The following is a 23,533-nucleotide window of genomic DNA, read 5'->3' as shown; positions in this document are numbered from 1 at the left end:
TTGGCTTGGTATCTAATAAGGCTAACGACATGGGTAGATAGTGAAAGACACGAAGTAAGGCCGATCGATGGGCACGTGATACACTTCACGTTATCAAATGGTCACCTGACCTAGATATTTGTATTTGTCAAAGAGCTGTGCTTTGTTTACTATTCCAGCTTACCTTTTCAGCCAGGATGACAGATAGTTCGTCAGGTCTAGCCAGAATAAAAGTTTTTACACGAGTAAGGCCTTTGATTGGCAGGGAGATTGAAAATGGTAATAATAGTTGCATAGTTGAAATGCCGGATCAGCATACGACGGTCTGGACATCACGACATTCGACCCAGGAATCGAAGAGATTCCAATTTCACAGATCACTCTGGTCATTTGAAGAAAGTGATCCTCACTACGTAAGTCAGGATGCCTTATATCAGTTGATTGGACAGGACATGTTAAACAATTGCCTGAATGGTTACAACAGCTGCATTTTTGCCTACGGTCAGACAGGCTCTGGTAAAACCTACACAATGATGGGGAATAAGTTGGATGGGCTGGTCCCTTCTCTTGGACGAGAATTGTTCATTTTAAAACAAAGTATGCTGGAAAAACAGAATGCCCTGTTGCATCTGAAGATCTCTTTTTGTGAAATCTACAATGAGGTTGTCTACGACCTTTTATCGAATGACAATGTCAAACTCAGAGTAAGGGAAACCAAAAATCACACTCCCTACGTTGAAAATTTGCAGGAATTCCCCCTGAAAGACTTTGAAGAGTTGATGAGTTATCTTAAACGAGGTAGTATGAAAAGAAAGACTGCAAGTACAATAGCCAACAAAACATCCTCTAGATCCCACTCTATCTTTACAATCATCTTGCAGCAGGAACGATATTTAGATGAAAATCTAACCAAACACGAAAAATTGGAGTCGCATTTGCGATTAGTTGATCTAGCCGGAAGTGAAAGAACTAATGTGCACAACGAAGCACGTTTCAAAGAGGGAAGTCATATCAACAAGTCGCTGACTACTCTGGGAAGAATCCTCACCATATTATCAAATTCCTCTAGTAGAAGAGGCACCAAAGGAATTCCCTATAGAGAAAGTGTTCTAACCTGGCTTTTGAAAGAGAGCATCGGTGGTAACAGTCAAACAGCCATGATATCGTGTCTTTCCCCCACCGAACATGAAGAGACATTGTCGACTTTGAGATACTCAGAAACAGCATCTAAGATCACAAATGTGGTAACTCAAAATAAATCAAAAGTTGAGCTAGAAGGTGACCTTCAACAACTGGTAAGCAAGCAAGAAGAAGAAAATATGAAACTCCTTCAGTTTATTGAGAAGCTCCAGAAGGGGGATTCCGGTCTCAGCACCAAGAAATATCAAGTTTTACGTAACCGCATCAAGTATGAGCAAAAGTACATTGACTCACTAATGTACAAGACTAACCTGACCAAAAAACTGTATTTTGAGAGGATGTCTGCAATGGAAGAGTACTCAAATGAGTTACTAAAGCTGATAGAAGTTCACAACAAAGATATAATACGAAAGAACAGAAAGATCCATGAGATATTTGAACAAGGTGATGAAACGAAGCTGGAGCAAGTTCCTATCAACGAAAAGGAAGTTTGGGATCCTCAGGTCAGTTCAATGATAGAAAAGTATTTGGATGAAGATGTATATGCTCTATAGACTATTTACAGGAAGAGGGTTGTATCTGGACAGGAAAGGGCCAGCCTTCACGTCCCCAATAGAACTCCTCAAAATAGAAATATTGATGATAGGGTGAGAACTAAAATAAATTCGATAAAACAAAATAACTTACCATATCAGGGATTATCGGAAGGAATATCATGAAACTACTGGTCATCAATTGAAAAAGGTGAGATCCAACATTGACTTTGAGTACAAGCTACTGCTCATATAAACATAATTCAAATAAACTTGGCTACTAACTGAGACGGAACAACTTGCGTAACTATGAATTCACACTTGCCATTCTTGCTTTGAGGGCATACTATATCAAAAAAAATTAAACTAACACAGGATATGGATATTTTTCAAATTCAAGCTCTGGATGGAGATCTGTCTCTTGGTGGGTAATCTCTTGGAGGAGGAGGAGCATCTCTTCTATAATCATCTCTGTAACCATCTCTGTAATCATCCCTTGGAGGAGGTGGACCATAATCATCTCTAGGAGCTCTATATTCATCTCTGTAGTCATCTCTAGGAGGAGGACGGAACTCATCCCTGAAACTTTCTCTTGCAGGATAGCCACCACGACCACCTCTAAAGCCGCCTCTTGGTTCGTCTCTGAAACCACCACGACCACCACGGAATCCACCGCGGAAATCATCCCTTGGAGGGTAACCGCCACGACCACCACGGAATCCACCACGGAAATCATCTCTGAAGCCTCCACGACCACCTCTGAATTCGTCCCTGTAGTCATCTCTGAATCCACCTCTGTAGTCGTCTCTGAAGCCACCACGTCCGCCTCTGAAGCCACCACGACCACCTCTAGGACCTCCACGGAAACCACCTCTACCAGGCATTGGAATAAAAGGGGAAGTGTCTTCTTCAGCAGTTAAAGTGTGTTCCTCCAAAACAATACCATTAATCTTTTCAACAGCAGCTTCCAACTCTTCCCTGTTGTTGAATTCTAAGGTCGCAGTAGGTGGCTCGTCGTGTCTGTTCAGACGGGCAAAGGTAGGAAGGATATCAATCTCTTTTGCAATAAAATCTTTCAGGTCTTGCCATGCGATGGATTCTGGAATATTCGTTACTTTTACCCTGTTTTCACCACGCTTAGCATAACTTGGCTTCTCCTTGGCGAACTCGATCTGGAGATCTTGATCCCCAAATGGAGTGTTGTTTAGGTTTTCCAAAGCAGCGGAAGCATCAGCTCCTTCTTCATATTCCACAAACGCGTAACCACGCATGATTTTGACTTCCTTTATGGGGCCAAACTTTCCGAAGAGATCTTGCAGCTCTTCTGGCCTAACATCACCAGGTAATGGTCTTACAAACAACTGTGATGTGGATAAATCAGACATCTTTGATTATTGTTGGGTTGTAAAGAAGGAGGGAGGGAAGGTGGCGTTTGAAGAAAAATTGGCACACTGTTCTGGGTGTTGCACTACAGTAGTGTATTGTCCAGAGTGGATGTTTTGGGACGCTTTATAAGGAGAAAACGGCTGTAAAAGACAAGCAAGAGATGAGAATACTCACTGAGCTTTGAAGCCTAAAGTTCAAGGTTTAAGTGGCTAATATGTGAATAATAATAAAGTGAAGAGTAACAGTCTAAACAAAGGTCAAAACAGAAGTTGATCGTGGGTGCACAAAGCTCAATGATTGGAAGGAGATCTCGCGAACCAAGTCTTGCAAGGGAAACTTCTGTAGCTCATCTCATCTCCTATTGTCTTGTATTGTAAGCACCGCACTCGTTGAATCTTCAGCGTTCTTTGATACTCATCGCCGATACACACCACAAATGGACCTGAAATACGGTGAACATAACCGCCAGTCGGTACGAGTATATCAGCCACCTAACAAGGATAAAATCTCAGCGTGCTGTATTTTCATCCATGGAGGAGCCTGGAGAGACCCTTCAAACACAGCGGCAGACTTTGATGCGTTTGGCAATGAGTTATCAAAAACGGGAATAATTTGCTACAGTGTTGACTATCGATTGTCACCCGAAATTAAGCATCCTGAACACCTGAATGACGTTTTGAAAGCTCTTAAGTTCATTCACTCGGAGATCAATGACTTTCCATGTTGTTTGAGCGGGCATTCTGTTGGAGCTACACTAGTTCTTCAATCATTACAGCATTCTCTGCCGCTTAACATCATGTTGGTAGTACTACTGGATGGAATCTACGATCTTCCTCAATTGGTTCTAGAGTATCCTGATTATCTCTCCTTTGTTACCGAGGCCCATAAAGATCGAGACTGGGAGACGGTAACCTTTGAAGCCGAAGAATTGCCTCAAACAAACTTCTTTTTCGTGCATAGTACTGCGGATGAACTGCTATCTCCTCGGCAAACCAAATTGTTGGTGAACAAACTGGAACGTAAATTTCCTTCTTCCGTTTTAAGCGTAATTGCAGATTTCGGTTCTCATAATTCGGTTTATCAAGATACAAAAGTGAGGGCCCTACTTCTCGAACAGTTGAATTTCAAGTTAACCAAGCCCACTACACTTCCGCCAGAGCAATCGTCCTATGCCGCCACTCGACGAGAAGGCTTATAGCCTGACTACAGATAGCTCTGCTTCTGATTCCTACTTACGATATAATGAAAAGGATAGAAACCCAAATATAATCTTGGACACGGATCAGCATCTGGAAGGTACGGATGATACTACTCTTTTGCCGGTAGAACAGACCACCTTGAAAACTGTTTCAATAAAGATTGAACAGCTACTACAAAACTGTGATAATTTTGACACGCTTGATCCGAATGCTAAGTCGGAGGTCAGTAATCAATTACGGCAATTGCTGGTTGAGCCAAAGTATCTCAATGGTTTCAGAAAAAATGCAGCAGCACCTAAGGCCTTTAAACGGTTATTCAGAGCACAAGAAATTAAAGATAGCAATGAACCCATTACGAATATTGAATTCAGTCCCGATGGGAAATACATGGCATCATCTGGGGATGATGGCGTGCTGAGAGTTTACAAAGTCATCTCTAACCTGATCGAAAGAATAAATACAGAATACCTCGATCACAGGGAACATTCATCTACGAATCAGCAAATAGCCTCAGATAACGAGTCTTTAAAAAACGGGTCTTCCATTCATATGGCCCCTGTTTTTTACAGCAAACCTTATAGGGTTTTTGAAGGCCACTCAGCTAAAATTCTATCCCTCAATTGGTCTCAGAATAACTTTATTCTAACCGGTTCTATGGACCGAACTGTCAATTTATGGCATGTTGATAGGGATCAAGTACTTGACTCCTACGAATTGGACGACTTCGTCACAAGTGTCAAATTTCACCCCACTGATGACCGGTTCTTTCTGAGCGCAACACTTTCCAAGACTTTAAGCTTCTGGTCCATACTGGACCGAGAAGCCCTTTACAAGACAACTGTTTCTGACTTGATCACTGCAACATGTTTTTCTCCTAATGGTGAGCACTTACTTGTAGGTACATTCTCAGGTAAATGTATCTGCTTAGTAACCCGTGGACTTGACGTTGCCTACGAGTTTGATCTCAAAAATTATACTAAGAGAAGGCATGCCTCGTCAACAGGAGAAAGTGGATCAAAAATTACTGGGATAACTATACATTTGGCTAAGAACTACAGTCCCATCGTAGTTCCATCCCCAGCTCCAGTACCACATATACCGAATGGTATGGATTGGAAAGTTATAATTGCCAGAAATGACTCCACCATCAGAATGTTTAGTTTCAACAGTAGGTCTCTGGAAGTCAAATACACAGGCTACACCAATAGCTCTTCTCAGATAAAACCCCATCTAAGCGAAGATACCCGATATCTGATCAGTGGCTCTGAAGACCATTGGTTTCGAATTTGGCACTTCATAGACAGGAAGAAACTGACCCAAGCATATAAGGACAGGTATAAAGACAAATCTGGTACCAAGAAATATCTGCTCTCGCAGCCTAAAGAAGCGGAGAAGAAAAGAAGGTTCAGTATTTCCAGCACTTTGGATACTTTCAAAGATGGGTACTGTCTGTACAAAGAAAAGAACTGCATATCCTTTCATGCCCACCATTCTCAATGTAACGATGCGGTATTTGCTCCTATTGAAAGCTCAAGGATATTGGAACGCAGCAATGACTCAATATTTTTACTCTATTATGCTATTGACCCTAAGAGACCACCTCCAGACCTTGCATCATCCATAATAGTTTCTACTGATAATCATGGGCTGATATCAGTCTTCAGAAGAGATTTTGCATATAATATTAAACGAGAGCTTCATTCAAAATATTCCAATGTGTTAAACTACAATAATTCAACAACTTGCCCGAAGGAAGGATCAGTGATTGCGAGTTTGATCAGGAAGGTTGGCCCGTCCAGTTCACGTCATGGCAGAAGTCGTAGTGTTAGCCAAGAACGGAGTACGTTCAGCATCACGTGACAAGTATTAATCCTTTTTTTTTTACAGTTTTTTCCGGCCGTATTATCGTTTCAATCGTCATTTAGGTGTACGCCTTCATTTCTAAGTTTTATTTGATGAGTGCAAGACCCCACAAGAAATCCGCCTCGCAGGAGGTAAGTGTTATTGGTGGTTTCTTTGGGGGAGGTATTGCTGCTTGTGGTGCAGTTACAATAACCAACCCAATTGAAGTTGTCAAAACTAGAATGCAGCTTCAAGGAGAGCTATCAGCAAAAAATGCACATGTTCCAAGGCCTTACAAGAACCCAATTCAAGGTGTTCTGGTGGTGTATAGAAATGAAGGAATAAAAGGATGCCAGAGAGGGCTGGTTTCTGCATGGATTTACCAATTGGGATTGAATGGATGTCGTTTAGGATTGTATGAACCTATTCGGAATACTTTGAACCGATTAATGTATCCATCAAGAGACCCCCATACAGTTCAAAACACAGCAATTAATGTAATATCTGGTGCTGTTTCTGGTGCTGCTGGTGCCACTGTTGGTTCTCCGCTATTTCTGGTTAAGACTCGAATGCAATCTTACTCGAATTCGATACAAATTGGCCAACAAACGCACTATCGTGGTGTATGGAATGGTTTGAGTACTATTTATCGTCAGAGTGGATTCATGGGGCTTTTTCAGGGTGTAGATGCAGCAATCATAAGGACAGCTGCCGGATCTTCGGTACAACTTCCAATTTATAACTTTGCCAAACACGAACTTTTGAAGAATCAAATAATGGAAGAGGGTACAGGATTGCACCTTACTTCTTCCCTTTTTGCAGGAATTGGAGTATCCGTTGTTATGAACCCCTGGGATGTGATCTTGACAAGGATTTACAACCAAAAGACAAAGCTTTATTCAGGACCATTGGACTGTTTAATCAAGATAGTCAAAGTGGAAGGAATTATGGCTCTTTACAAAGGATTTGAAGCCCAAATACTCAGGGTGGCACCTCATACAATCTTGTGTTTGGTGTTCATGGAACAGACTATGAAACTGGTTAAAGGGGTAGAAATGACTTTATTCTCTGCGTTTTAGCCGAGTCAGGTGGTACTTAATGTGTATAATATTATCGATAATTGAAACGACTAACTATTCGATTCGTCATTCGAACTAGTGTTATTTTCTTGACTAAAATTTATCGAACGGGTTAATGCTGTTCGCTGGAATACGAATGAGGATTGTACCTGTTGATGAGCTCTTAAAAGTTCGTTCAATTCTCGTTGTAGAGACTGTGCTTCATTTTGCAAATCTTGTTGAAGATCTTGATCGGTAGAATCCTCAGCTTCTTGTTCTCGTTGCGTTGACACCAGGTTTGATTCCACTTCAGACATACGTCGCTCAATTTCCTCTAATTGTAAATTATAGTTGCGGAGTAAGTTTGTTAGGGCCAAAGTTTGTTCGTTTGTTTGTGATTCGTCAGAACTTTCACCAGAATAAGCCTGGATCCTTTGCAAACCGGATGCTGGGGTTAGTGGACGAGAACTAAATCGGGGTGCCTGAGTAAGCCTCCTTCTTAAAAACATCGATCCATGATCCAATTGATGTTCATCGCTGGTTTGTTGTGTGTTGATATTGACACTATCATCTCTCGGTATCTCCTGTGTCTGTGTTGATAATTGAGACTGTGTTTCTGTTTCAGTCTGTGAGGATGTTTGCTCAGTTTGTGAAGAACATTGGTTAACAGAACTAGAAGCTGACGAACCAGATTGCACTGCCACACACCAATGTTTGTGATACTCCCAAGCTTTCGATTGACACTCCTTGGAGCAATATTTCGTTCGTTTACATCTTCGGCACTTGGCAAATTGTTTAGGCATGGTTTCCCATTTTCCACAGGATATGCAGGCACATTGCCTCACACCACCCCTCGTTTCGTCTTTTCGACAAGAATTTCTCATTATAACACCAGACCAGTATGAAATGTCCTTCAAGTACTCAGATTTGATCGTGAACTTCTCCACAAGAGGAAAAATATTCAATTGCATATATGGTAACACAGCCGGGTCAAGATCCTGCGATTTACGGCCATCTTCTTGCCAAAAGTCATAAGTATCATAACACCATTGAGAAGTTAATGCATCATGCTCTTCTTTCAAAAGATCTGAGTTTCTTTTCTTTAGCCTGACCAGCTCGTGTTGTATCAAACAATCGAGATTAACTTTACATTTGATATAATCGGTTGATTTGGCTAGACCTTGACTTTTTTCTATATGAGTTCAAGTACTGATGGATGTCACTGAGAGGGTTAGTATCGTCAAAAGCAGCGTCAACGTCCATCATTATATGATCTTTCTGTTCAATATCCTCCTCATAAGAAACACTTCGAATATCATCATCCATTTCGAGTGCTGGCAAGGTGATGTTATTATGAAGTGGCGAGTTCTTTTGTTTTGTGCCTTCTTCCTTTGCACGAAGGCTCATTCCTTTGATGATGAAGGTATTACTAAGCTCATGCCTCAAGGATGAATATTTGGATATAAAAGCAAGCAGCTGCAGAGACCAAAGCACATCATCAGCTGTTGGTACTAATATACCGTTCTTGAATACTCTGGGGAATTGGACTGAAACGTTGGGGTAAAGAATGCGAATCAATCTCAGTTGGGTCGAATGCCTGAACTCTTTTAAGATGCTCTTTCTGTTCATGTTTGACAATATATTGTTGATAGCGGGCGTCTTCACAACTTCGGAGATGATATTATCATTCAAATCCGATAAATTCACGTAATCCAGTAGCTCCTGAGTTGTATTTCCCGCACCTTCGTTTAAGTCAGTTAAAAACGAAGCAAAAGAAAGTTTGTCATCCAATAAATCGTTAGTTGGAGAATTTAGCGGATTTTCGTCATTGTTATTGTTAAGTATTGACACACTTGATTTATTTTCACCAATATCGTCAATACTATTCAGCTCTAGAGGTAAGTCGTTAATGTTCATTTCATTTCCAGTAGATACAATTGTATGATCTTCCATTACTGCGTCAGCTGGAGAGACATTACCAACTGGCCCAGATTCTATCATGGGAGTCTTACTGGTACTAGTAACATTAGAATTACCGTTACTGTTTCCCTTTGAGGCTTGGTAGAGGTAGTTATCTAAGATAGTGGCCAATATTGGAATTATTCCAGCTTGTACCACTTTCCTCCTTATTTTTTCGGTTCCCCTTGTACCTATGAAGACCAAACTTTGGAAGGTCAAAGTCCATTTCCATCCTACAAGTGCCCAGTGTTTCGGGGACTCAGGTTGTTGACATTCTTGCAGTATATCAATCAGCCTCTCCAAACCACCATCAGTAGACACAGTCTCTCTTACCTTGCCACTTGTTGAAAGCAAAAACGTAAGATGATTCAAGGAGTTGACCAAAGGTTTATCAGAAGTACAATCCAACGCCCTCCGATCATACAGACTGGTTGTGATGCTCACTGCTGCGCGGTTCGAAGATACCGATTTATAATTTGAGTCTCTCATAAATTCATTACTGATCGTTGTTAGAAAGCTGGACTCTAGGCAAGGTTTCTTTTTGGACTTACACTCCGATCCCTTATCGTTATAACTAGTTAGGTGCTGATTATTAAGGTAGATTCTACAGGGTCGAGGTAGTTTTGCCATTCTAATGTAATGTTAGGGTGTTCCATTTTTGGAAGGCAAGATTCACTTTCCATTTCCACGTTCGATGGCGACCGTTACCAAAACTGTACATCCGTAATCTTGCGCTATGAAATCTATACGACATACTCTATACCCAAATCTCTTTTCCAGCATTATCTAAAATGGTGGTCAGCTCTCCGATCTTAACATTCCAATCCTTCAATTTTTGTTGGAGCTTGGAGATTTGAGACTTGCTCATGATACGCGGCTGTATCCAGGTGACGTTCACTTGACTGTTGACCTGATCAATCGAGCCTTTAATTAGCTTTAGAGATAGGCATTTCATGACAAGGTATTCCACTTCATCATCTGTAGTAAGAAGTGAAATATTGCTGATGATCTCTGAAAATGGAAGCATTGTTTCGTTAGAAGGTCTTGAGAATACCAATTCAATTAGGGCCATTATGCAGATTTTCTGCTGAAGAAAGTTTATATTTTCAAGCAAAACTGGACACTGCTCTGTAATGTAGCCTTTATTGGTCTCAATCAGACTCTCAAATGCTTTCAAGTCTCCCTCGCTTATCGTTTGAACCAAACCATAGAGCCATTTGAGGTTCTTATGACTGTTGAACACCTCAAACAGATGTTCATGCATGATGAGCTCACCAAAGTTGTAAATCTTGTCACCCAATAATGCGCTCACAGCTAAGTCAAAGCAAAATGCCTCTTGGACACTGCTTGGAATTTTTTCTTTCTTGAAATCTTCATCCACACATGCCAAATACAGTAAGGAGGTATAATAGAAATTGTTGTAGTCCCTGTTGATTTTGTAGTATTCACCCAAGGTATTATAATAGGAGGCATTAATCTTGTTGTCAACTGAGTTTAGACTTTCTAACTTCTCAGATATTTCATCTATCATGGTTTTGGCATCCTCTTTCTGATCTTCAAAGCCAAGTTTGAGTTTGGCAATTTCGCTGTCTATATAGATCAACGATTGAACGTACTCTAGATTTGAGACGCCCTCCTCGTCCTCTGATGTACCAGACCTTCGGCTTTCTTTTGTAAATGCATCCTTGATCTTTGCCTTCCATGAGGACAAGATCTCTAGGGCTTCATCATCAGTTAAGTCCTGGTCATCCGACAAACTCAGTAGTAGAAACTCCACCAGCTTCAATCGATTTAGTTTGTCCCAAAACTTGGTGATGAATCTGTCGAACAATCTCAATTTGAGACCATGAATGATGTTATTACTTTGGTAAAACTCCTCATCCAAAGTGGTGGTCAATTGATACCAAAGTTTTCTCTCGTACAAGTCTTCCAAGGTATAAAACACTGGGCTTGACTCCTCATCAGCTTCCAGTCGCAAGGTGGTAAGAATTGTCGATACGTCGTTATCCATCTATGTTTTAGTGTAAGAAGGTCTTTGCCACTCAAAGAAAGTCAACGATCTGATATCGAAGTTGAGAGTGAGAGCAGATGGAAGATGTCGTGTGAAACCTAAAATAATTACATATATACCTTACATACCCATTTTTGAAACGATATCACTTAGAGAAGCATAACTTCCAGAGCTTCTGGAGTTGACCATTGGTCTATCATCATCATTCGAGTTATCGGTATCAGAATCTGAGTCTGCTAACATAAACCTGTTGGCTTTCACAGTTGTGGTTTCTGGAGGGACAGGCCTCGAGTTTCCAACGGTCTTAGGTAATCCAATAGCAGTTTCAGGAATATTTGTAGCAAGTTCTTTTGGAACAGGAATGCTAGAAGCCAGATCAATATTTGATGGCACATCGTAAACCTCTAAGTTGTCATCATTAACCGTCTGTGCCTCATAAACGGTGTTATAGTCGTAATGGTAGTCGTACCCTCTGCTAGTATTAACATTATGAGAGAGGGCATACTCTTCGTCATCGTCAGAACCATATTTTAACGTTGTTGCCGGTAAAATCTCTATTATGCTTCTTCTGGTAGTTGTCGAACACGAACTACTATTGTCAGAGTTTATCTTGCCTTGAGTTTCTCCAGAATTAGACATGGAAAGTTGAGCAAGACCTTGGTGATGCAAAGAAGAATTTGATGGAGATCTAGCACGCAAAAAGAACCCACCTTCTTCGTCATCATCGTCATCATCATCTTCTTCATCCTCATCGTCATAATCATCATTGTTTTCGTCATAGCTATCATTATGCGTACTATCTTCAGCATATTCTAAATGTTGGGGCTCTTTTTGATTAGATTCTGTGTCCAAAAACTTGTTCACCAAACTTGGCTCCTGATAATATTCCTCATCATCCTCCTCATCGAAGCTGAGGTCCACTGCCATACATTGCTCCACTCTATCGTTAAAGTGGATGTGACGATCTTTCTTCTCTTCGATTGAAGGGGTTGGAGAATCCACAGAGAAGCTATCACCAATATGGTCTCTAGATGTATTGTTGCTTAAAGATATAGGAGATTCAGGCTGCTGATGAGCGTCCAACACAGGGCTTCCCCTAAACCTGTTCTTGTTAGCGTAAAAAGTGGCTTGTTCTAGCATTATCTCACCTATGGTTTTCTTTTTCAAAATCGACTTTGGTTGATCATCATCTATAGGTGTTGTGTCATTGTGTTTCTTGTCATTAGTGTTATCGTCATGGGCAGAGCTTCTCTTACCCTTATTGTTGTTAATCTTATCTAGGTCAATACTATCGTGAAAGGAGTTCGTCTTGGGCAATGATCGAAGATTGGTTCCACTAGAGGACCTCTTGTTCTTCATCATGGACAAGTTCGAGGAGGAATCTTCTCTTAGAAGATCTTGCTTGTGAGGTTCCTTGTAAAGAGGTCCGTAGAGCCAGGTAACATCACTGTCTTTATACCAGTTAACAGACTCAGGAGAAATAGTCTTCAGTCCGTATTTTGCCTGAGCCCAAGTTCTCCAAGATGCGTTTTCCAATCTAGAAGAATTTGCAACATCTTTCCTCTTCAGTACAACGTACCTCCAAGACTTGAAGATATCAGACTCTTTCCAATTGTGCGACAGGTAATCCACATGCTTGGATGGTTCATATTCCAGGTCGTTATCGTCGTGTGTCAACACTAGATTGTCAAAAGCCGCATATGCTGAATTAGGAGCTTCGTTTTTCTCTGATTGATTATCTGGTTCTGTCAGTTTCTGTTCTTCGTTTTCGGCGCTGCCATCTTGGGTCTGCTTATAGGCGGAGTCGTTACCGTTGCCGTCAACAATATCCGTCGAACCAAGATCTGACCCCAAATCCATATACGTCTTAGAGCCAGTGGTGGAATCACATTTAGTCCCAGTGTTGATTTTGGAAACAGTGTCGTCGGATACAAAGTCACTCTGGGTCACCAACTTCTGAGTGGGCTGGATAAAGTCATCCAACAGACCTAGTGACCTTGTTCTTTTGAGTTTGAAGGAAGTTTGTTCGAAGTGGTCTTCATCCTTAGCATCTACATGCTGTGATGTAGTAGCTCCTCCTTGAAAGACTTCGGATAAATTGGTCTGGGACGCCATTGTCTCTAGTTGGGGAAAGAGAAGGTAAAATAAAATTGGTTGGCTCGAATCTAACTGATGCTGGGGGAGAATGCTTAGGTAATCCTAGTCCCTTACTGACTTGCGGGATACGGACAAGTCTTGAACGACGTTAAGGTTAGATCGATCAGAGGAAAGGCTGCAAAATTGTTACTCTCCTTAGGTGGCAAAAAAATTTACGACGATTGATTGCTCCTGCGGTTAGGAGGAGCTTAATGAAGATTATTTTTGGTTTTTTGGGCGCTATACGATTACGGATTAGAGGGAGAAAGAAAAAAAGCATGGCTTGTTTTAGCTTGGCTCTTTTCGCTAACATGAAGAACATGACAAATAAAAATATTTTTTGAGCATTATAATATAAGAGATATTAAGTGTAGTAATTTATAAATTATCTGGACTTTGTTTCTAAATACATGTATTGCTACTAGCTGGTTAACAGGTTGTCTCCGACAACACTAGCATCCTGCTTCAAGTACCATACAATATCATCATGGACAGACCCATATTTGGATTCATCGTCGATCCTTGTAATCGTGTACTTAATAATATTCATGCTAATCTCTGATGGTACTCCAGTACCGAGTCTTTCCAAGGAAAAAACCAAAAACTCCATCAATCGATAGTAGATCTTTTCTTCAAACTCTGGCAGTGTATGTTTCTTATGAATTTGGGCCAAGAGTTTTTTCTTCGAAAGTGACTCCCACAAATCAATAAACCGTTTGCAACAGAACTGTCCTCCATACTGTATTATTGTTGTTGCCAGCTCCAATGTGGGAATCATCAATCGCATCTCTTTCTCCTGCAAAATAAATTCTGCAACTTTTGGCCATAAGTCAGAAATGACTGGGTACATATCATCTATTGACGTGCTCAGTATAGGGAAGATTTTGTTCCATAAACTAATGATTTGAATTCGAAGTCTTACACTATCATGCATGACCAGTCTATCTCCATATTGTAACATTGTTTGGAACATAAAATAGACATCTGGAGTAAATGGCGACTTCCATTCCTTGACTACCTCTCTTGCTTCCACTTCAGGCTCAGATTGAATACCGTTAATATCAAGTTCCTCTTCATCATCGCTGTCTTTGTCACTATCCAAATCTCCAAAAGGTTTATTGGGGTGACTAGTGAGTTCCTCCAAGGTATCCGGGATATCAATTTTTGTACGCTGAACAGTAGCCCAGTACTTGGTCAGAAATTCACCCATCGCCTCTCGATCCTTCATTCTCCAAATAGTATTAGTCTGCTTCTCTTCCGAGAACGTGTACCCCCTCATGAGCACGGAAGATTGATCTACCAACTTATGAAAAACTTCGAAAAATTGCTCACAGAGCACAGTGTAGCCATGGTAATAGTCCAACAGCGTAAACATTGTACTGATTAAATCACCCAGTTGATCGAGAATGTCAACACCTCCAATTTCAATCAGTACCATTAAAATGGAACTTGTATATGGAGTTATCTCACTGTTAAGTCTGGAAGAAACTCCATCGATCAGATAGTCAATATTTTTGTAGACCAGATCGACCAAAGATCCATTATAGCATTTACTGGCAATATTTTCCACAACATATCTGGCCGATGTTCTTACTGCTATATCTTGAGCAGTTAATAGCTCAAAAATTGGGTATAACGAGCCTACCAATTCTTCGGTGAACTCGCTACCCATTATATCTATTATATTATTGATGGCTTTCAAATTCAGTAGTAAGGTATTCTTCTTACTTTGAGTAATAGGGGTATTCAAATCGCAACTGTCGATCAACTCGTTAGCAGTTTCTAAAATCAAGTATTTCATGGAGTCATCCCTGGAAGACTCGTCAAATTTAACCAGCTCTGAAACTTCATCTTGCATCGAGCGTCCCAGCAGCATTTCACTAGTCATCCAAACTGATACCGACTTATCCAAAACATGATTGATATTATTCATTGGGGTAAACTCAGTGATTAATGATTGAACGGCAGAATCAGGCAAAATTTGGCCCAAGCTTAGCAGAAGACTCTTCAAATCATGTTCATACGGCACTAAGGATGCTAATTGAGAGCTATCCGCCTCAAGCGTTAGCGATACAGATATTTCTTGAATAGTCTTAACAGGCGCAGAAAATTTCTTTCTCTGTCCTATCAGATACTTGAAAAACTCATTTTGCAACCCTTGTAATAAGGCTGGAGGCGGCTGATCAACATAATGAATTAAAGAGGATAGTTGTTTGAGAAAAATTCTTTTTTGTTGTTCGTCTACTGTGTTCAATTTAGACGGTATTTCTTGTATCTTTGACAATATCAAATCGTTCAAAGTATCTTGTACCAAATACCGGTTGAGGCTTAGGATTCGTGAACATGTTTCATAATGCGTGGGAAACAGTTGCAGTAAAGAGTCTATTAAAAATGGTATCAGGGTCCCCAAGGAAATAGGACACTTTTCTATCACGGCCTGTACAAATTCAAGCCAAGCTAGCGTTACCTGGGGTTTATGATGAGTCAAAATAACAGGTGATATTGTTTTCAACGATTGATAAAGCTGTTTGACAGTGACCTCTAACCAGTCCGTATTTCTATTTCCTTCGCCCATCTGATTCACAACCAACTTGTTATCAAAACCCTCCAAATCTTGCAACTTCAAATTATCTAAAGGATGCGTGACATGTAAATTTAGGTCATTAAACGTTCTTTCCACTAAAAAACTGAGTAAATTTAGACATTCCAAAAGCACCTCATAGTGCACGGGACTCTTGATAGTCTTGACTAGACTTGACACTATTCCAGGTAGAATCCGAGCCAATTGATCTCCTTGATAAACTAAAACACAGATTTTGTTCAATGAGATAAGAATAGTAACACTCAATTGAGAGTTGGAATGTTTTTGGTTCAATGCATCTAGTGATACTAATATCAGATGACTTAGCTTACCAACATTATGCAACAATGAATCGTCATTCAAATTGATCATATTATCCAAACAAGTAGACAAACAGTTATATGCACTCAATAACAACTCATCGTCTCGAGTTATCTTTCCTTTGTATAACAGCGGATCTTTTCCAATAACAAACAAAATTAAAGTGGCAATTTTCTCGTTCATTCCATCAGACCTATCCGTAGACCAACCTCGTCTGACTAATATTTCAAGAATCTTGAAAATCATTTGTAAATGAACTTCCTGTAGTGCTCTATCGTCATGGCCTAACAGAACACCGATTGGTTGAAAAATATAATCAGTCAATTGAGCAGAAAGCTCTAAATTGGGGTACAAATTTTGCTGGTTGTCAAGCTCATTATAAACGTTTTCTAGGAGTTTGGTAAGACTTTTTGGATCATGATTCACTAGTGCCTCTTGGCTTAAGAATGCTACTTTAGAGAGCTCCACACAACAAGGTTTTAACTTTTCAGGTTAGTATAACAGATCATACGCGCAACCGGACACTACCTTACTTACCTCTCTGAAAACCTTTCGTGTTTGATCTATATTCATGTACCTAGACGATCATGTCCTATAGTTCGTGTGCGCGAGCTTAACGATGTAGATAAATTATATTGTCGTGCACTACCAACTATTGTTTATTGAAAACATGAATCTTGAAAACTTTTCTTTCACTCACTATCTTCCTTATTGTAAGTTCATGTTGGAACATGCTGTGTACCCAACATGAAAACCACTGTTTGAGAAAATCTAAGGTGAATGACTCTCATTTGGGATTTGTTATCTTAAAGGCTTAAGTGATAAAGTTCCAAGTGTGGAAGTAGTGATCCTTTGATACCCTCATAACAAGCCGGTTCATGAATCCTTAACGGGACACTCATGTAGCCTTAGGAAACGTATACTAACCTTCGAATAGAATAAAACAAAAAATGACTAGAACCTCCGTACTAGCAGATGCCCTTAACTCCATCAACAATGCCGAGAAGACCGGTAAGCGTCAAGTTTTGATCAGACCTTCTTCCAAAGTTATTGTCAAATTTTTGACCGTTATGCAAAGTCACGGTAAGTGTCACTTTAAGATAGAAGATGAAACTTGTGGATCCACCATAGCTACTGAATTATGAAAAAAAAGTTCACCGAATTGATAACTGGATGGTTTGTCCCTTCCCATGGTTGGCTGTCTTTTAAGTCTTCGGAAGAGTAAATATAGGGGTTTAAAAAAGAGGGTTTTCGGATTCTATTCATTGCTTCAATATCGTTTTGTTTTGATGTTTAGGTCTCTGTGACATTTTCAACATGGGTCCACAATGTATTTCGTCAAGGGGTAGTTTTTTCTTTTACTAACTATTATTTAGGTTACATTGGCGAATTTGAATTCATTGATGACCATAGGGCTGGTAAGATTGTTATTCAGCTGAATGGTAGATTGAACAAATGCGGTGTCATTTCTCCTAGATTCAACGTCAAGATTGGAGACATTGAGAGATGGACCGACAACTTATTGCCAGCAAGACAGTTTGGTTACGTGATCCTTACCACTTCTGCCGGTATTATGGATCATGAAGAGGCTAGAAAGAAGCATGTTTCTGGTAAGATTTTAGGATTCGTTTACTAGATCTAATGTAATGTATTAAATGTAAGTTATTGCGTAGATGTTGGAACCATAGATGCCTTCAACGGTTTTCCTGACGACTATTTCGATTTCGATTGTTTTTCCTGTTTCTTCCTTGTTTTTGCCTATTCTTGCTTCTATCTTTCTTTTGGGGTACACTATCGGCTTCCATACTTTTCATCTGAGCTTGCACCCTCAAACTTTCCTCTTCCCACCACTTTTCAAATGCTTGCTCCTGAATCACATCCTTCAAGGAAACAGTGGTTTCTTCTGATTTAACAGGTTCTTCAATAATGCTGGTCTTTTTCTGTTGCCCCAAAGAGAATTGATCCAGTGAGGGTAAAGCATTGAGGTTGACGCTTTTAGTGCGATTGATTCTCGAACTCCAACTTAATGGTGTTTTTGATCCTAAAATTGAGGATGAGGATGATGGTGGAGATGAATGTAATGAATTTCCTAGGTTCGATGCAGAAAGCCCATTAGATAGTCGTCTAGTCCAAGGGTTGGTCATGATGGGTGCTGAAACCGGAATAGGCTCAGGTTCTAATAGTAGTTTTTGCTGTCTTACCCTTTCCTCTTTGTTAGCTTTAAAGGATCCCTTTACTTTAATAGGAATCATGTCAGGACTAGTTTCAAGCTTAGGGGTCATCAACCTTTCAAGAGGAGTTACGCTGTCACCTTCTGTAGCATCTGATTTTACCACCCGTGAGGCATCACTGGATCCTTTTCGTTGACTTTGTCGAGGCAAGTTCATACTATCGGATATTGAACCTTTATGACTGGACAGCTGAAGGTCCTGTTTAGAATTGGAAGGAGGAGGAGTCAACGTCTCAGTTTCAGTCAGTCTCCGGCTTGATCTGCGTCTACCATTCTGAACTTGAATATACCACTCATTCTCATTAGATCTGTCCTGGGTTGCAGCTGATTCTTCAAAAGTGGGGACGGGATCCTGACCCTTAGCTTTCCGCCTAAGTTCCTGAACCATTGAATTTCTTGTACTGTTCGAATTGATTGCGCAAGCTGACCGTGTTTTTAATTTCACATTATCTTCAATTTCAAACAGTGTTTTAGATCCCTTTGGCATGAATCTCAAATTGTATTTGTCATGTTGTTCAAGGAATTCCTGCACTAACAATTCCGCATTCTTCTTATACCAATTATCTTTGACAAACATGCCAGTATTCTTGAATCGATCGAACTCCTCGAATAAAGAGTCTATTCTACTTATAAGATCCTCGTCGCATTCGGAAATCAATGAGTACAACTTGGGACTGAAAATAAAGAGGTCCATATTCACATAAATTTTCCAAACACAACAATAGAATAACTGAGTAGCATTCAGCTGGTGTACATTCAAAAGAATGGGTATCACGTTCTCTATAGTGACAAAATCCTTAATAGCTAACTGGGCTATATCAAGGAGGTCAAAAAGCATTAATTCATCGCTGAGTTCCATAACATCAAACACGAAATTGATGAAACTCGATGAGTCATGATAAACTGCGTCATTGAATAGATCCATAAATGGAACACCATAAATGAAATTAAGCACTACGGTGAACGCTTCGATGGAGACGTGGCTAAAGTCTATAACTTTGAACGTTATTCCGCCATGTTCTTCTGTTGGAAGTGTCCATGAATCAAACAGCAATTCAAAGTAAGCACATCTTACAGCCAATAGTGAAGAAGGACAATGGATAATATGTCCATCTGCCAGCTTCACTATTGTATCGGTGTGAACAGCCTGTTTTATTGTCCTAAGTTGGGTAACAATCTGCTTTTGACTGGAGTTTATTCTGCCAAAAGGGTCAATAATCTGAAGCAATTGTGCCAGCTTTGAGACTGAATCTTTAGTATCCTTGATTATTTGAGGCGTTTTGTTTAAGGGAAAAGAATCCCAAACTTTGAGAAACTTCCCGGTATAAACAAAGTGTAGGAAAATCAAAATGCTGTGCCTTGTTACATTTGGACCTACATTGATAGTACTTCGATTTGAGTTGTAAGTCATCCGGATGTCTTTATGAATTAATGTTTTGCCGTCGAACAGTTCTTTTAATGCAGGACAGCGTGCCACAAGAATAGACTCATGACAGCCAAATTTGATTGATTCAATTCCGTTCTGGTCAACTGTACAAAACCAGCAGTCGTAGAGTTTTTTATCAAAATTTGATTTAGACGCATAAAGACTTTCAAACTCAGTATTATCAAGAACCTTCAGGATTGACTCGTCTATATTCGAAAGGTTTGAATATCTATCTTCAAATTTGCTCTTTGGTACCCATCTTGAATCCCTTTTACGTTTGAATAAGTCCTCATCTAGGGTTGTTTCATCAATGTCCCTATCTCTTAGGGATACTGTTTCCACGAAATCAGTATGGAACGACGCACGTTGTGTAAGTGATTGATCAAAAACTTGTTTAGATTTTCTTCTCTGTTCAAAATGGACTAAAGGAGACAAAGTTGCAAAATCAAGGAAAAAGTCGTTCTCATGTAATTCATGAGGCAGGTTGTCAAGCTCATCCCTTATGAAAGCAAACGTTTGAAAGTTGTTATCACAATATATCTTGCATACTGCATTAATTCCAACTAGCTTTGAAAACTTTTCTGATATGGATGTAGATTCCGATCTTGATATGCTCTTGTATACGGTTCCATCAAAGCAGGATATAATCAGTTTACCTGTGGATGAAATTTTCACATCAGTTGCTCTCAAATGCAGCTTGGACGGAATCCAGCAATTCTTAAATTTAAGTGAAGAATCAAATTGCTCCTTTCCAAGGGCTTCATGGTCAAAAGTCACCTTCTGTATTTCACCGGAATCATAAAGAATGGCAAATCTTCCCTTGCTAGAGTTGTTGACTGCTATTTGTTTGATCGATCTCTTTGACATGTAGTTTTTGGGTTTGAAGTAATCAAAGTTGAACTTTTCAAAATTCTTGATCAACGGAACATTCAATTTGTGATGGAACCCATTAATGTAAATATAAAGATCCGCTTGGTTATCCACTAAAACAAGTAGGAACTTGTCCGTCATGAACACTTCTTTTATTGGCCCATAATTGAAAGAAAGGGACCTGGGAGTATTTTGTCTAAGGTTAGTGAAACCAAACTGACCGTTATTCTGTCCCCAGAGGAATAATTCTTTCCTTGAATACACAACAGTAGCTTTACTGGAACAACAACAGCCAATCAGATTTCTAAATCCTTTCCAATCTCCAGTTGTAACTTGTCTGGGTACATTGCTGAAAGGTTCCCGCTGGATGAAGGAATTAAAAGCAACTTCGTACCCGAGCTGACTATCAGAATTCAAACCCCATGTAAACACTTCATTATCAGCAGAAATGACTATATTGTGATCATTGGATGAGCAAGTAAGAATTATCTTCTTGTCTTTGAAAAACTCAATTGGTTTGAACAGTTTGGAAGAGTGAGTTGAGGCATCTCCAAGTTGTCCGAAGTTGTTGAAGCCACAACTAAACAGATTGCCGCACTCATCATTAGTAGCCAGTAAAATGTGTCTTGCTGATAAAGATAACTGAACGATTCTTGGTGCAGCTAGAAGAGACGCTCCGCGCTGGGCCTCTTTAAATTGGTGAAGCAAATCCAATGGATAAGAGATTAAAGTTTCATGGTCAACAAAGTCAAACAAGTGCGAGAGTGACTGAGAATTGTAAAACAGTATATCAGAGCCACCTCTGGTGTTCGAATCAAATACAAACATTTCCTTCTGGTTTTTCCGAGGAGCACTGATCATTCCCTTAAAATTTACTGCAATTGGCAAGTGTTTAAAAAAAGTGATATGAGTTGAGCTAAGTATGTCCAGGGGAGTAAAGCCGTCTAAATCTTTTTGCTTAATAAGAGATTCTTTGTCCTTTGAGCTTAAGGACTGCAATATCATGGCAGCCATGAGAAAGTTTCTGAAATGTAATGCATAATGAAGACAGTTCCAACCGCTTTGCTTGTCCTTGACACGGATATCTAAATTGGGATTCTTTAGTAATTGACAAAGAAGATCTCTTCGGTCCGTTAAAATGATCAGATGAATTAAATATCTACCAAAACAGTCTCTGTGTTGCAGCTGGTTAGGAGTAACTTGGGACAAACTATTCTGGTCAAAAAGATGGTCATTGGCTATCTCGCTATCGCGTCTACTTGTCTCCACCTTTGGTGGAAAATTATTGGAAGTGAAAACGGCTAAAATTGCATTATTGGCAATGACTTTGAAGTAGAGAAGTAAAAAGACAAAATGACCAGATAACTGGAGGAAAGTGAACTATCCAAGAGAGTTTAGTCATATAGACCATTGGCCATGCGCGCAGAGCATGGTATGATGTAGAGGTGCACGTGCAGAGTGAGTTCAATAAAGTAGTAATTGGCAGACCTTAGTATTTTCGCAATAACGGGACGTGAAAGGGGGCCAACTTAGCATGTAGAGATATCTTCAACTCGACATCAGACACTTTTTCAACGCTTCATTTCCTCGTGCCGTTTGTTCCCCAGCAGTGCCAAACACATTTTTCAGATGGTCATCTTTATTACCCGCCATCCAACATCGTCATAATATTGGGTAGAATTTTCATCCTCTCTCAACTTAACTCATCTCCGCTCCACCAGAACATGTCTCTTTTCCTCAACAAGAATACAATTTACGATCATCTGGAGGTGGACCCGCAGAGGGTGAAGATGGCTGAAATCCAATACGAAGCCATGCAAACCACATTCAACACCCTTATTCGTACTTGTCGGACGAAATGCATTGCTGAGGAGTATGGAGAAATCGACTTATCCAAGGGAGAATCTTCCTGCGTGGATCGTTGCGTAGCCAAATTCATGAAGGCCAATGTTCAAATAGGATTTTTGGCACATGCAGCAGGGCTGGAACCAAATAGTCTGCGGGTGCACCAAGGCATTGTCGAAACATACTGCAGCGACGCACCTAAAGAGGACGGAATCAACAAATAATACATCAGTTAACTAATACACAAAACAAAAGATAACGGAATAATACACAATAAAAAAAGGAGATTACTCAAAAAAAGGAAGCTTATTCCTCCTCTTCGTGTTGCTTTTTGAAATACTCGGCCTTCTCAAGCTCATATCTCTTCTTATCTTCCTCTGCCTTGGATTCATAAGGAGCTTTTCCTTCAGCGTCCAAAGCCTTCCATTTTTCACCAAGCAACTTTCCAATTTCACCGAACTGGATACCTGGGTTCTCGGAACGCACAATGTCTCTTTGCTCGTTGGCAAAAAACATGTAAGCAGAGAGCGATCTCTTTGGAGCGTTTGGGTCTGCAATAATTGTTAGTATTCGAGTTGACATGCCTAATTGAAAAAGAACAATAATTCTACTCACCCTTCTTCTTTCTTCCTGTTTTGGTTCTTCTTTCAGCCATTGTTCTTTAATGTGTTAGTAAAAATAAAAGAAAACAAAACTAAAAACAAAACATAGTATGGCAGGCAGGCCAGACTAGATGAGGTGTAGTGCAGGAAGCGAGAATATGGGAGGGTGCGTCTGAGTAAACGGTGGACGGAAAAAACGCGTTGTTTGTTGTGACAAATACGACTGACAAATCTGTGGCCATATGCGACTTAAGATAAAAAACAGATCTCTAGATCTCTTCCTTAGCCCCCTCTCGTAGTGCGCCAACCATCAATTTTCCACCAAAAATGGAAGTCCAGGCGTTTTGGAGCAAGCAGAACAAAAAAATGACCTGCCTCTTTGGGATTCCAATGGCTGACTGGGTCCTTCACAACA

The 23,533-nt window shown here is 40.1% G+C and overlaps 10 protein-coding genes across 10 annotated transcripts; 5 read left to right on the top strand and 5 right to left on the bottom strand.

The window, feature by feature from the left end:
* Nucleotides 1-176: 176 nt before the first annotated feature.
* PAS_chr1-1_0083 (Kinesin-related motor protein involved in mitotic spindle positioning) lies at nt 177-1,673 on the top strand (the record flags this gene model as incomplete). The annotated part of the gene is made up of 1 exon (XM_002489679.1): nt 177-1,673. One exon carries the CDS (start codon nt 177-179, stop codon nt 1,671-1,673), a length of 1,497 nt encoding a protein of 498 aa, XP_002489724.1.
* Nucleotides 1,674-2,047: 374 nt separating this feature from the next.
* Nucleotides 2,048-3,037, bottom strand: PAS_chr1-1_0082 (RNA-binding protein that carries poly(A)+ mRNA from the nucleus into the cytoplasm; the record flags this gene model as incomplete). The annotated part of the gene is made up of 1 exon (XM_002489678.1): nt 2,048-3,037. One exon carries the CDS (start codon nt 3,035-3,037, stop codon nt 2,048-2,050), a length of 990 nt encoding a protein of 329 aa, XP_002489723.1.
* Nucleotides 3,038-3,474: 437 nt separating this feature from the next.
* Nucleotides 3,475-6,097, top strand: PAS_chr1-1_0471 (uncharacterized protein; the record flags this gene model as incomplete). The annotated part of the gene is made up of 2 exons (XM_002489677.1): nt 3,475-4,166; nt 4,198-6,097. The coding sequence occupies 2 exons, from the start codon at nt 3,475-3,477 to the stop codon at nt 6,095-6,097; spliced, it is 2,592 nt and encodes an 863-aa protein (XP_002489722.1).
* A 95-nt stretch (nt 6,098-6,192) lies between these two features.
* On the top strand, nt 6,193-7,158 carry PAS_chr1-1_0081 (Mitochondrial inner membrane transporter, transports oxaloacetate, sulfate, and thiosulfate; the record flags this gene model as incomplete). The annotated part of the gene is made up of 1 exon (XM_002489676.1): nt 6,193-7,158. One exon carries the CDS (start codon nt 6,193-6,195, stop codon nt 7,156-7,158), a length of 966 nt encoding a protein of 321 aa, XP_002489721.1.
* A 50-nt stretch (nt 7,159-7,208) lies between these two features.
* PAS_chr1-1_0080 (uncharacterized protein) lies at nt 7,209-9,585 on the bottom strand (the record flags this gene model as incomplete). The annotated part of the gene is made up of 2 exons (XM_002489675.1): nt 7,209-8,322; nt 8,348-9,585. The coding sequence occupies 2 exons, from the start codon at nt 9,583-9,585 to the stop codon at nt 7,209-7,211; spliced, it is 2,352 nt and encodes a 783-aa protein (XP_002489720.1).
* A 268-nt stretch (nt 9,586-9,853) lies between these two features.
* On the bottom strand, nt 9,854-11,107 carry PAS_chr1-1_0079 (Non-ATPase regulatory subunit of the 26S proteasome; the record flags this gene model as incomplete). Its single annotated transcript, XM_002489674.1, has 1 exon — nt 9,854-11,107. The coding sequence occupies one exon, from the start codon at nt 11,105-11,107 to the stop codon at nt 9,854-9,856; it is 1,254 nt and encodes a 417-aa protein (XP_002489719.1).
* Nucleotides 11,108-11,227: 120 nt separating this feature from the next.
* On the bottom strand, nt 11,228-13,222 carry PAS_chr1-1_0078 (Regulatory subunit of type 1 protein phosphatase Glc7p; the record flags this gene model as incomplete). Its single annotated transcript, XM_002489673.1, has 1 exon — nt 11,228-13,222. The coding sequence occupies one exon, from the start codon at nt 13,220-13,222 to the stop codon at nt 11,228-11,230; it is 1,995 nt and encodes a 664-aa protein (XP_002489718.1).
* Nucleotides 13,223-13,664: 442 nt separating this feature from the next.
* PAS_chr1-1_0077 (uncharacterized protein) lies at nt 13,665-16,718 on the bottom strand (the record flags this gene model as incomplete). Its single annotated transcript, XM_002489672.1, has 2 exons — nt 13,665-16,628; nt 16,683-16,718. 2 exons carry the CDS (start codon nt 16,716-16,718, stop codon nt 13,665-13,667), a joined length of 3,000 nt encoding a protein of 999 aa, XP_002489717.1.
* A 377-nt stretch (nt 16,719-17,095) lies between these two features.
* Nucleotides 17,096-17,781, top strand: PAS_chr1-1_0076 (40S ribosomal protein S22; the record flags this gene model as incomplete). The annotated part of the gene is made up of 2 exons (XM_002489671.1): nt 17,096-17,228; nt 17,522-17,781. 2 exons carry the CDS (start codon nt 17,096-17,098, stop codon nt 17,779-17,781), a joined length of 393 nt encoding a protein of 130 aa, XP_002489716.1.
* A 4,614-nt stretch (nt 17,782-22,395) lies between these two features.
* On the top strand, nt 22,396-22,740 carry PAS_chr1-1_0074 (Essential protein of the inner mitochondrial membrane, peripherally localized; the record flags this gene model as incomplete). Its single annotated transcript, XM_002489670.1, has 1 exon — nt 22,396-22,740. One exon carries the CDS (start codon nt 22,396-22,398, stop codon nt 22,738-22,740), a length of 345 nt encoding a protein of 114 aa, XP_002489715.1.
* Nucleotides 22,741-23,533: the final 793 nt, after the last annotated feature.

The sequence above is a fragment of the Komagataella phaffii genome, chromosome 1, assembly GCF_000027005.1.
Source record: "Komagataella phaffii GS115 chromosome 1, complete sequence".
NCBI lineage: Eukaryota > Fungi > Ascomycota > Pichiomycetes > Pichiales > Pichiaceae > Komagataella > Komagataella phaffii.
Note: the sequence above shows the minus strand (reverse complement) of the source record. Positions and strands in the feature narration are given on the sequence as shown.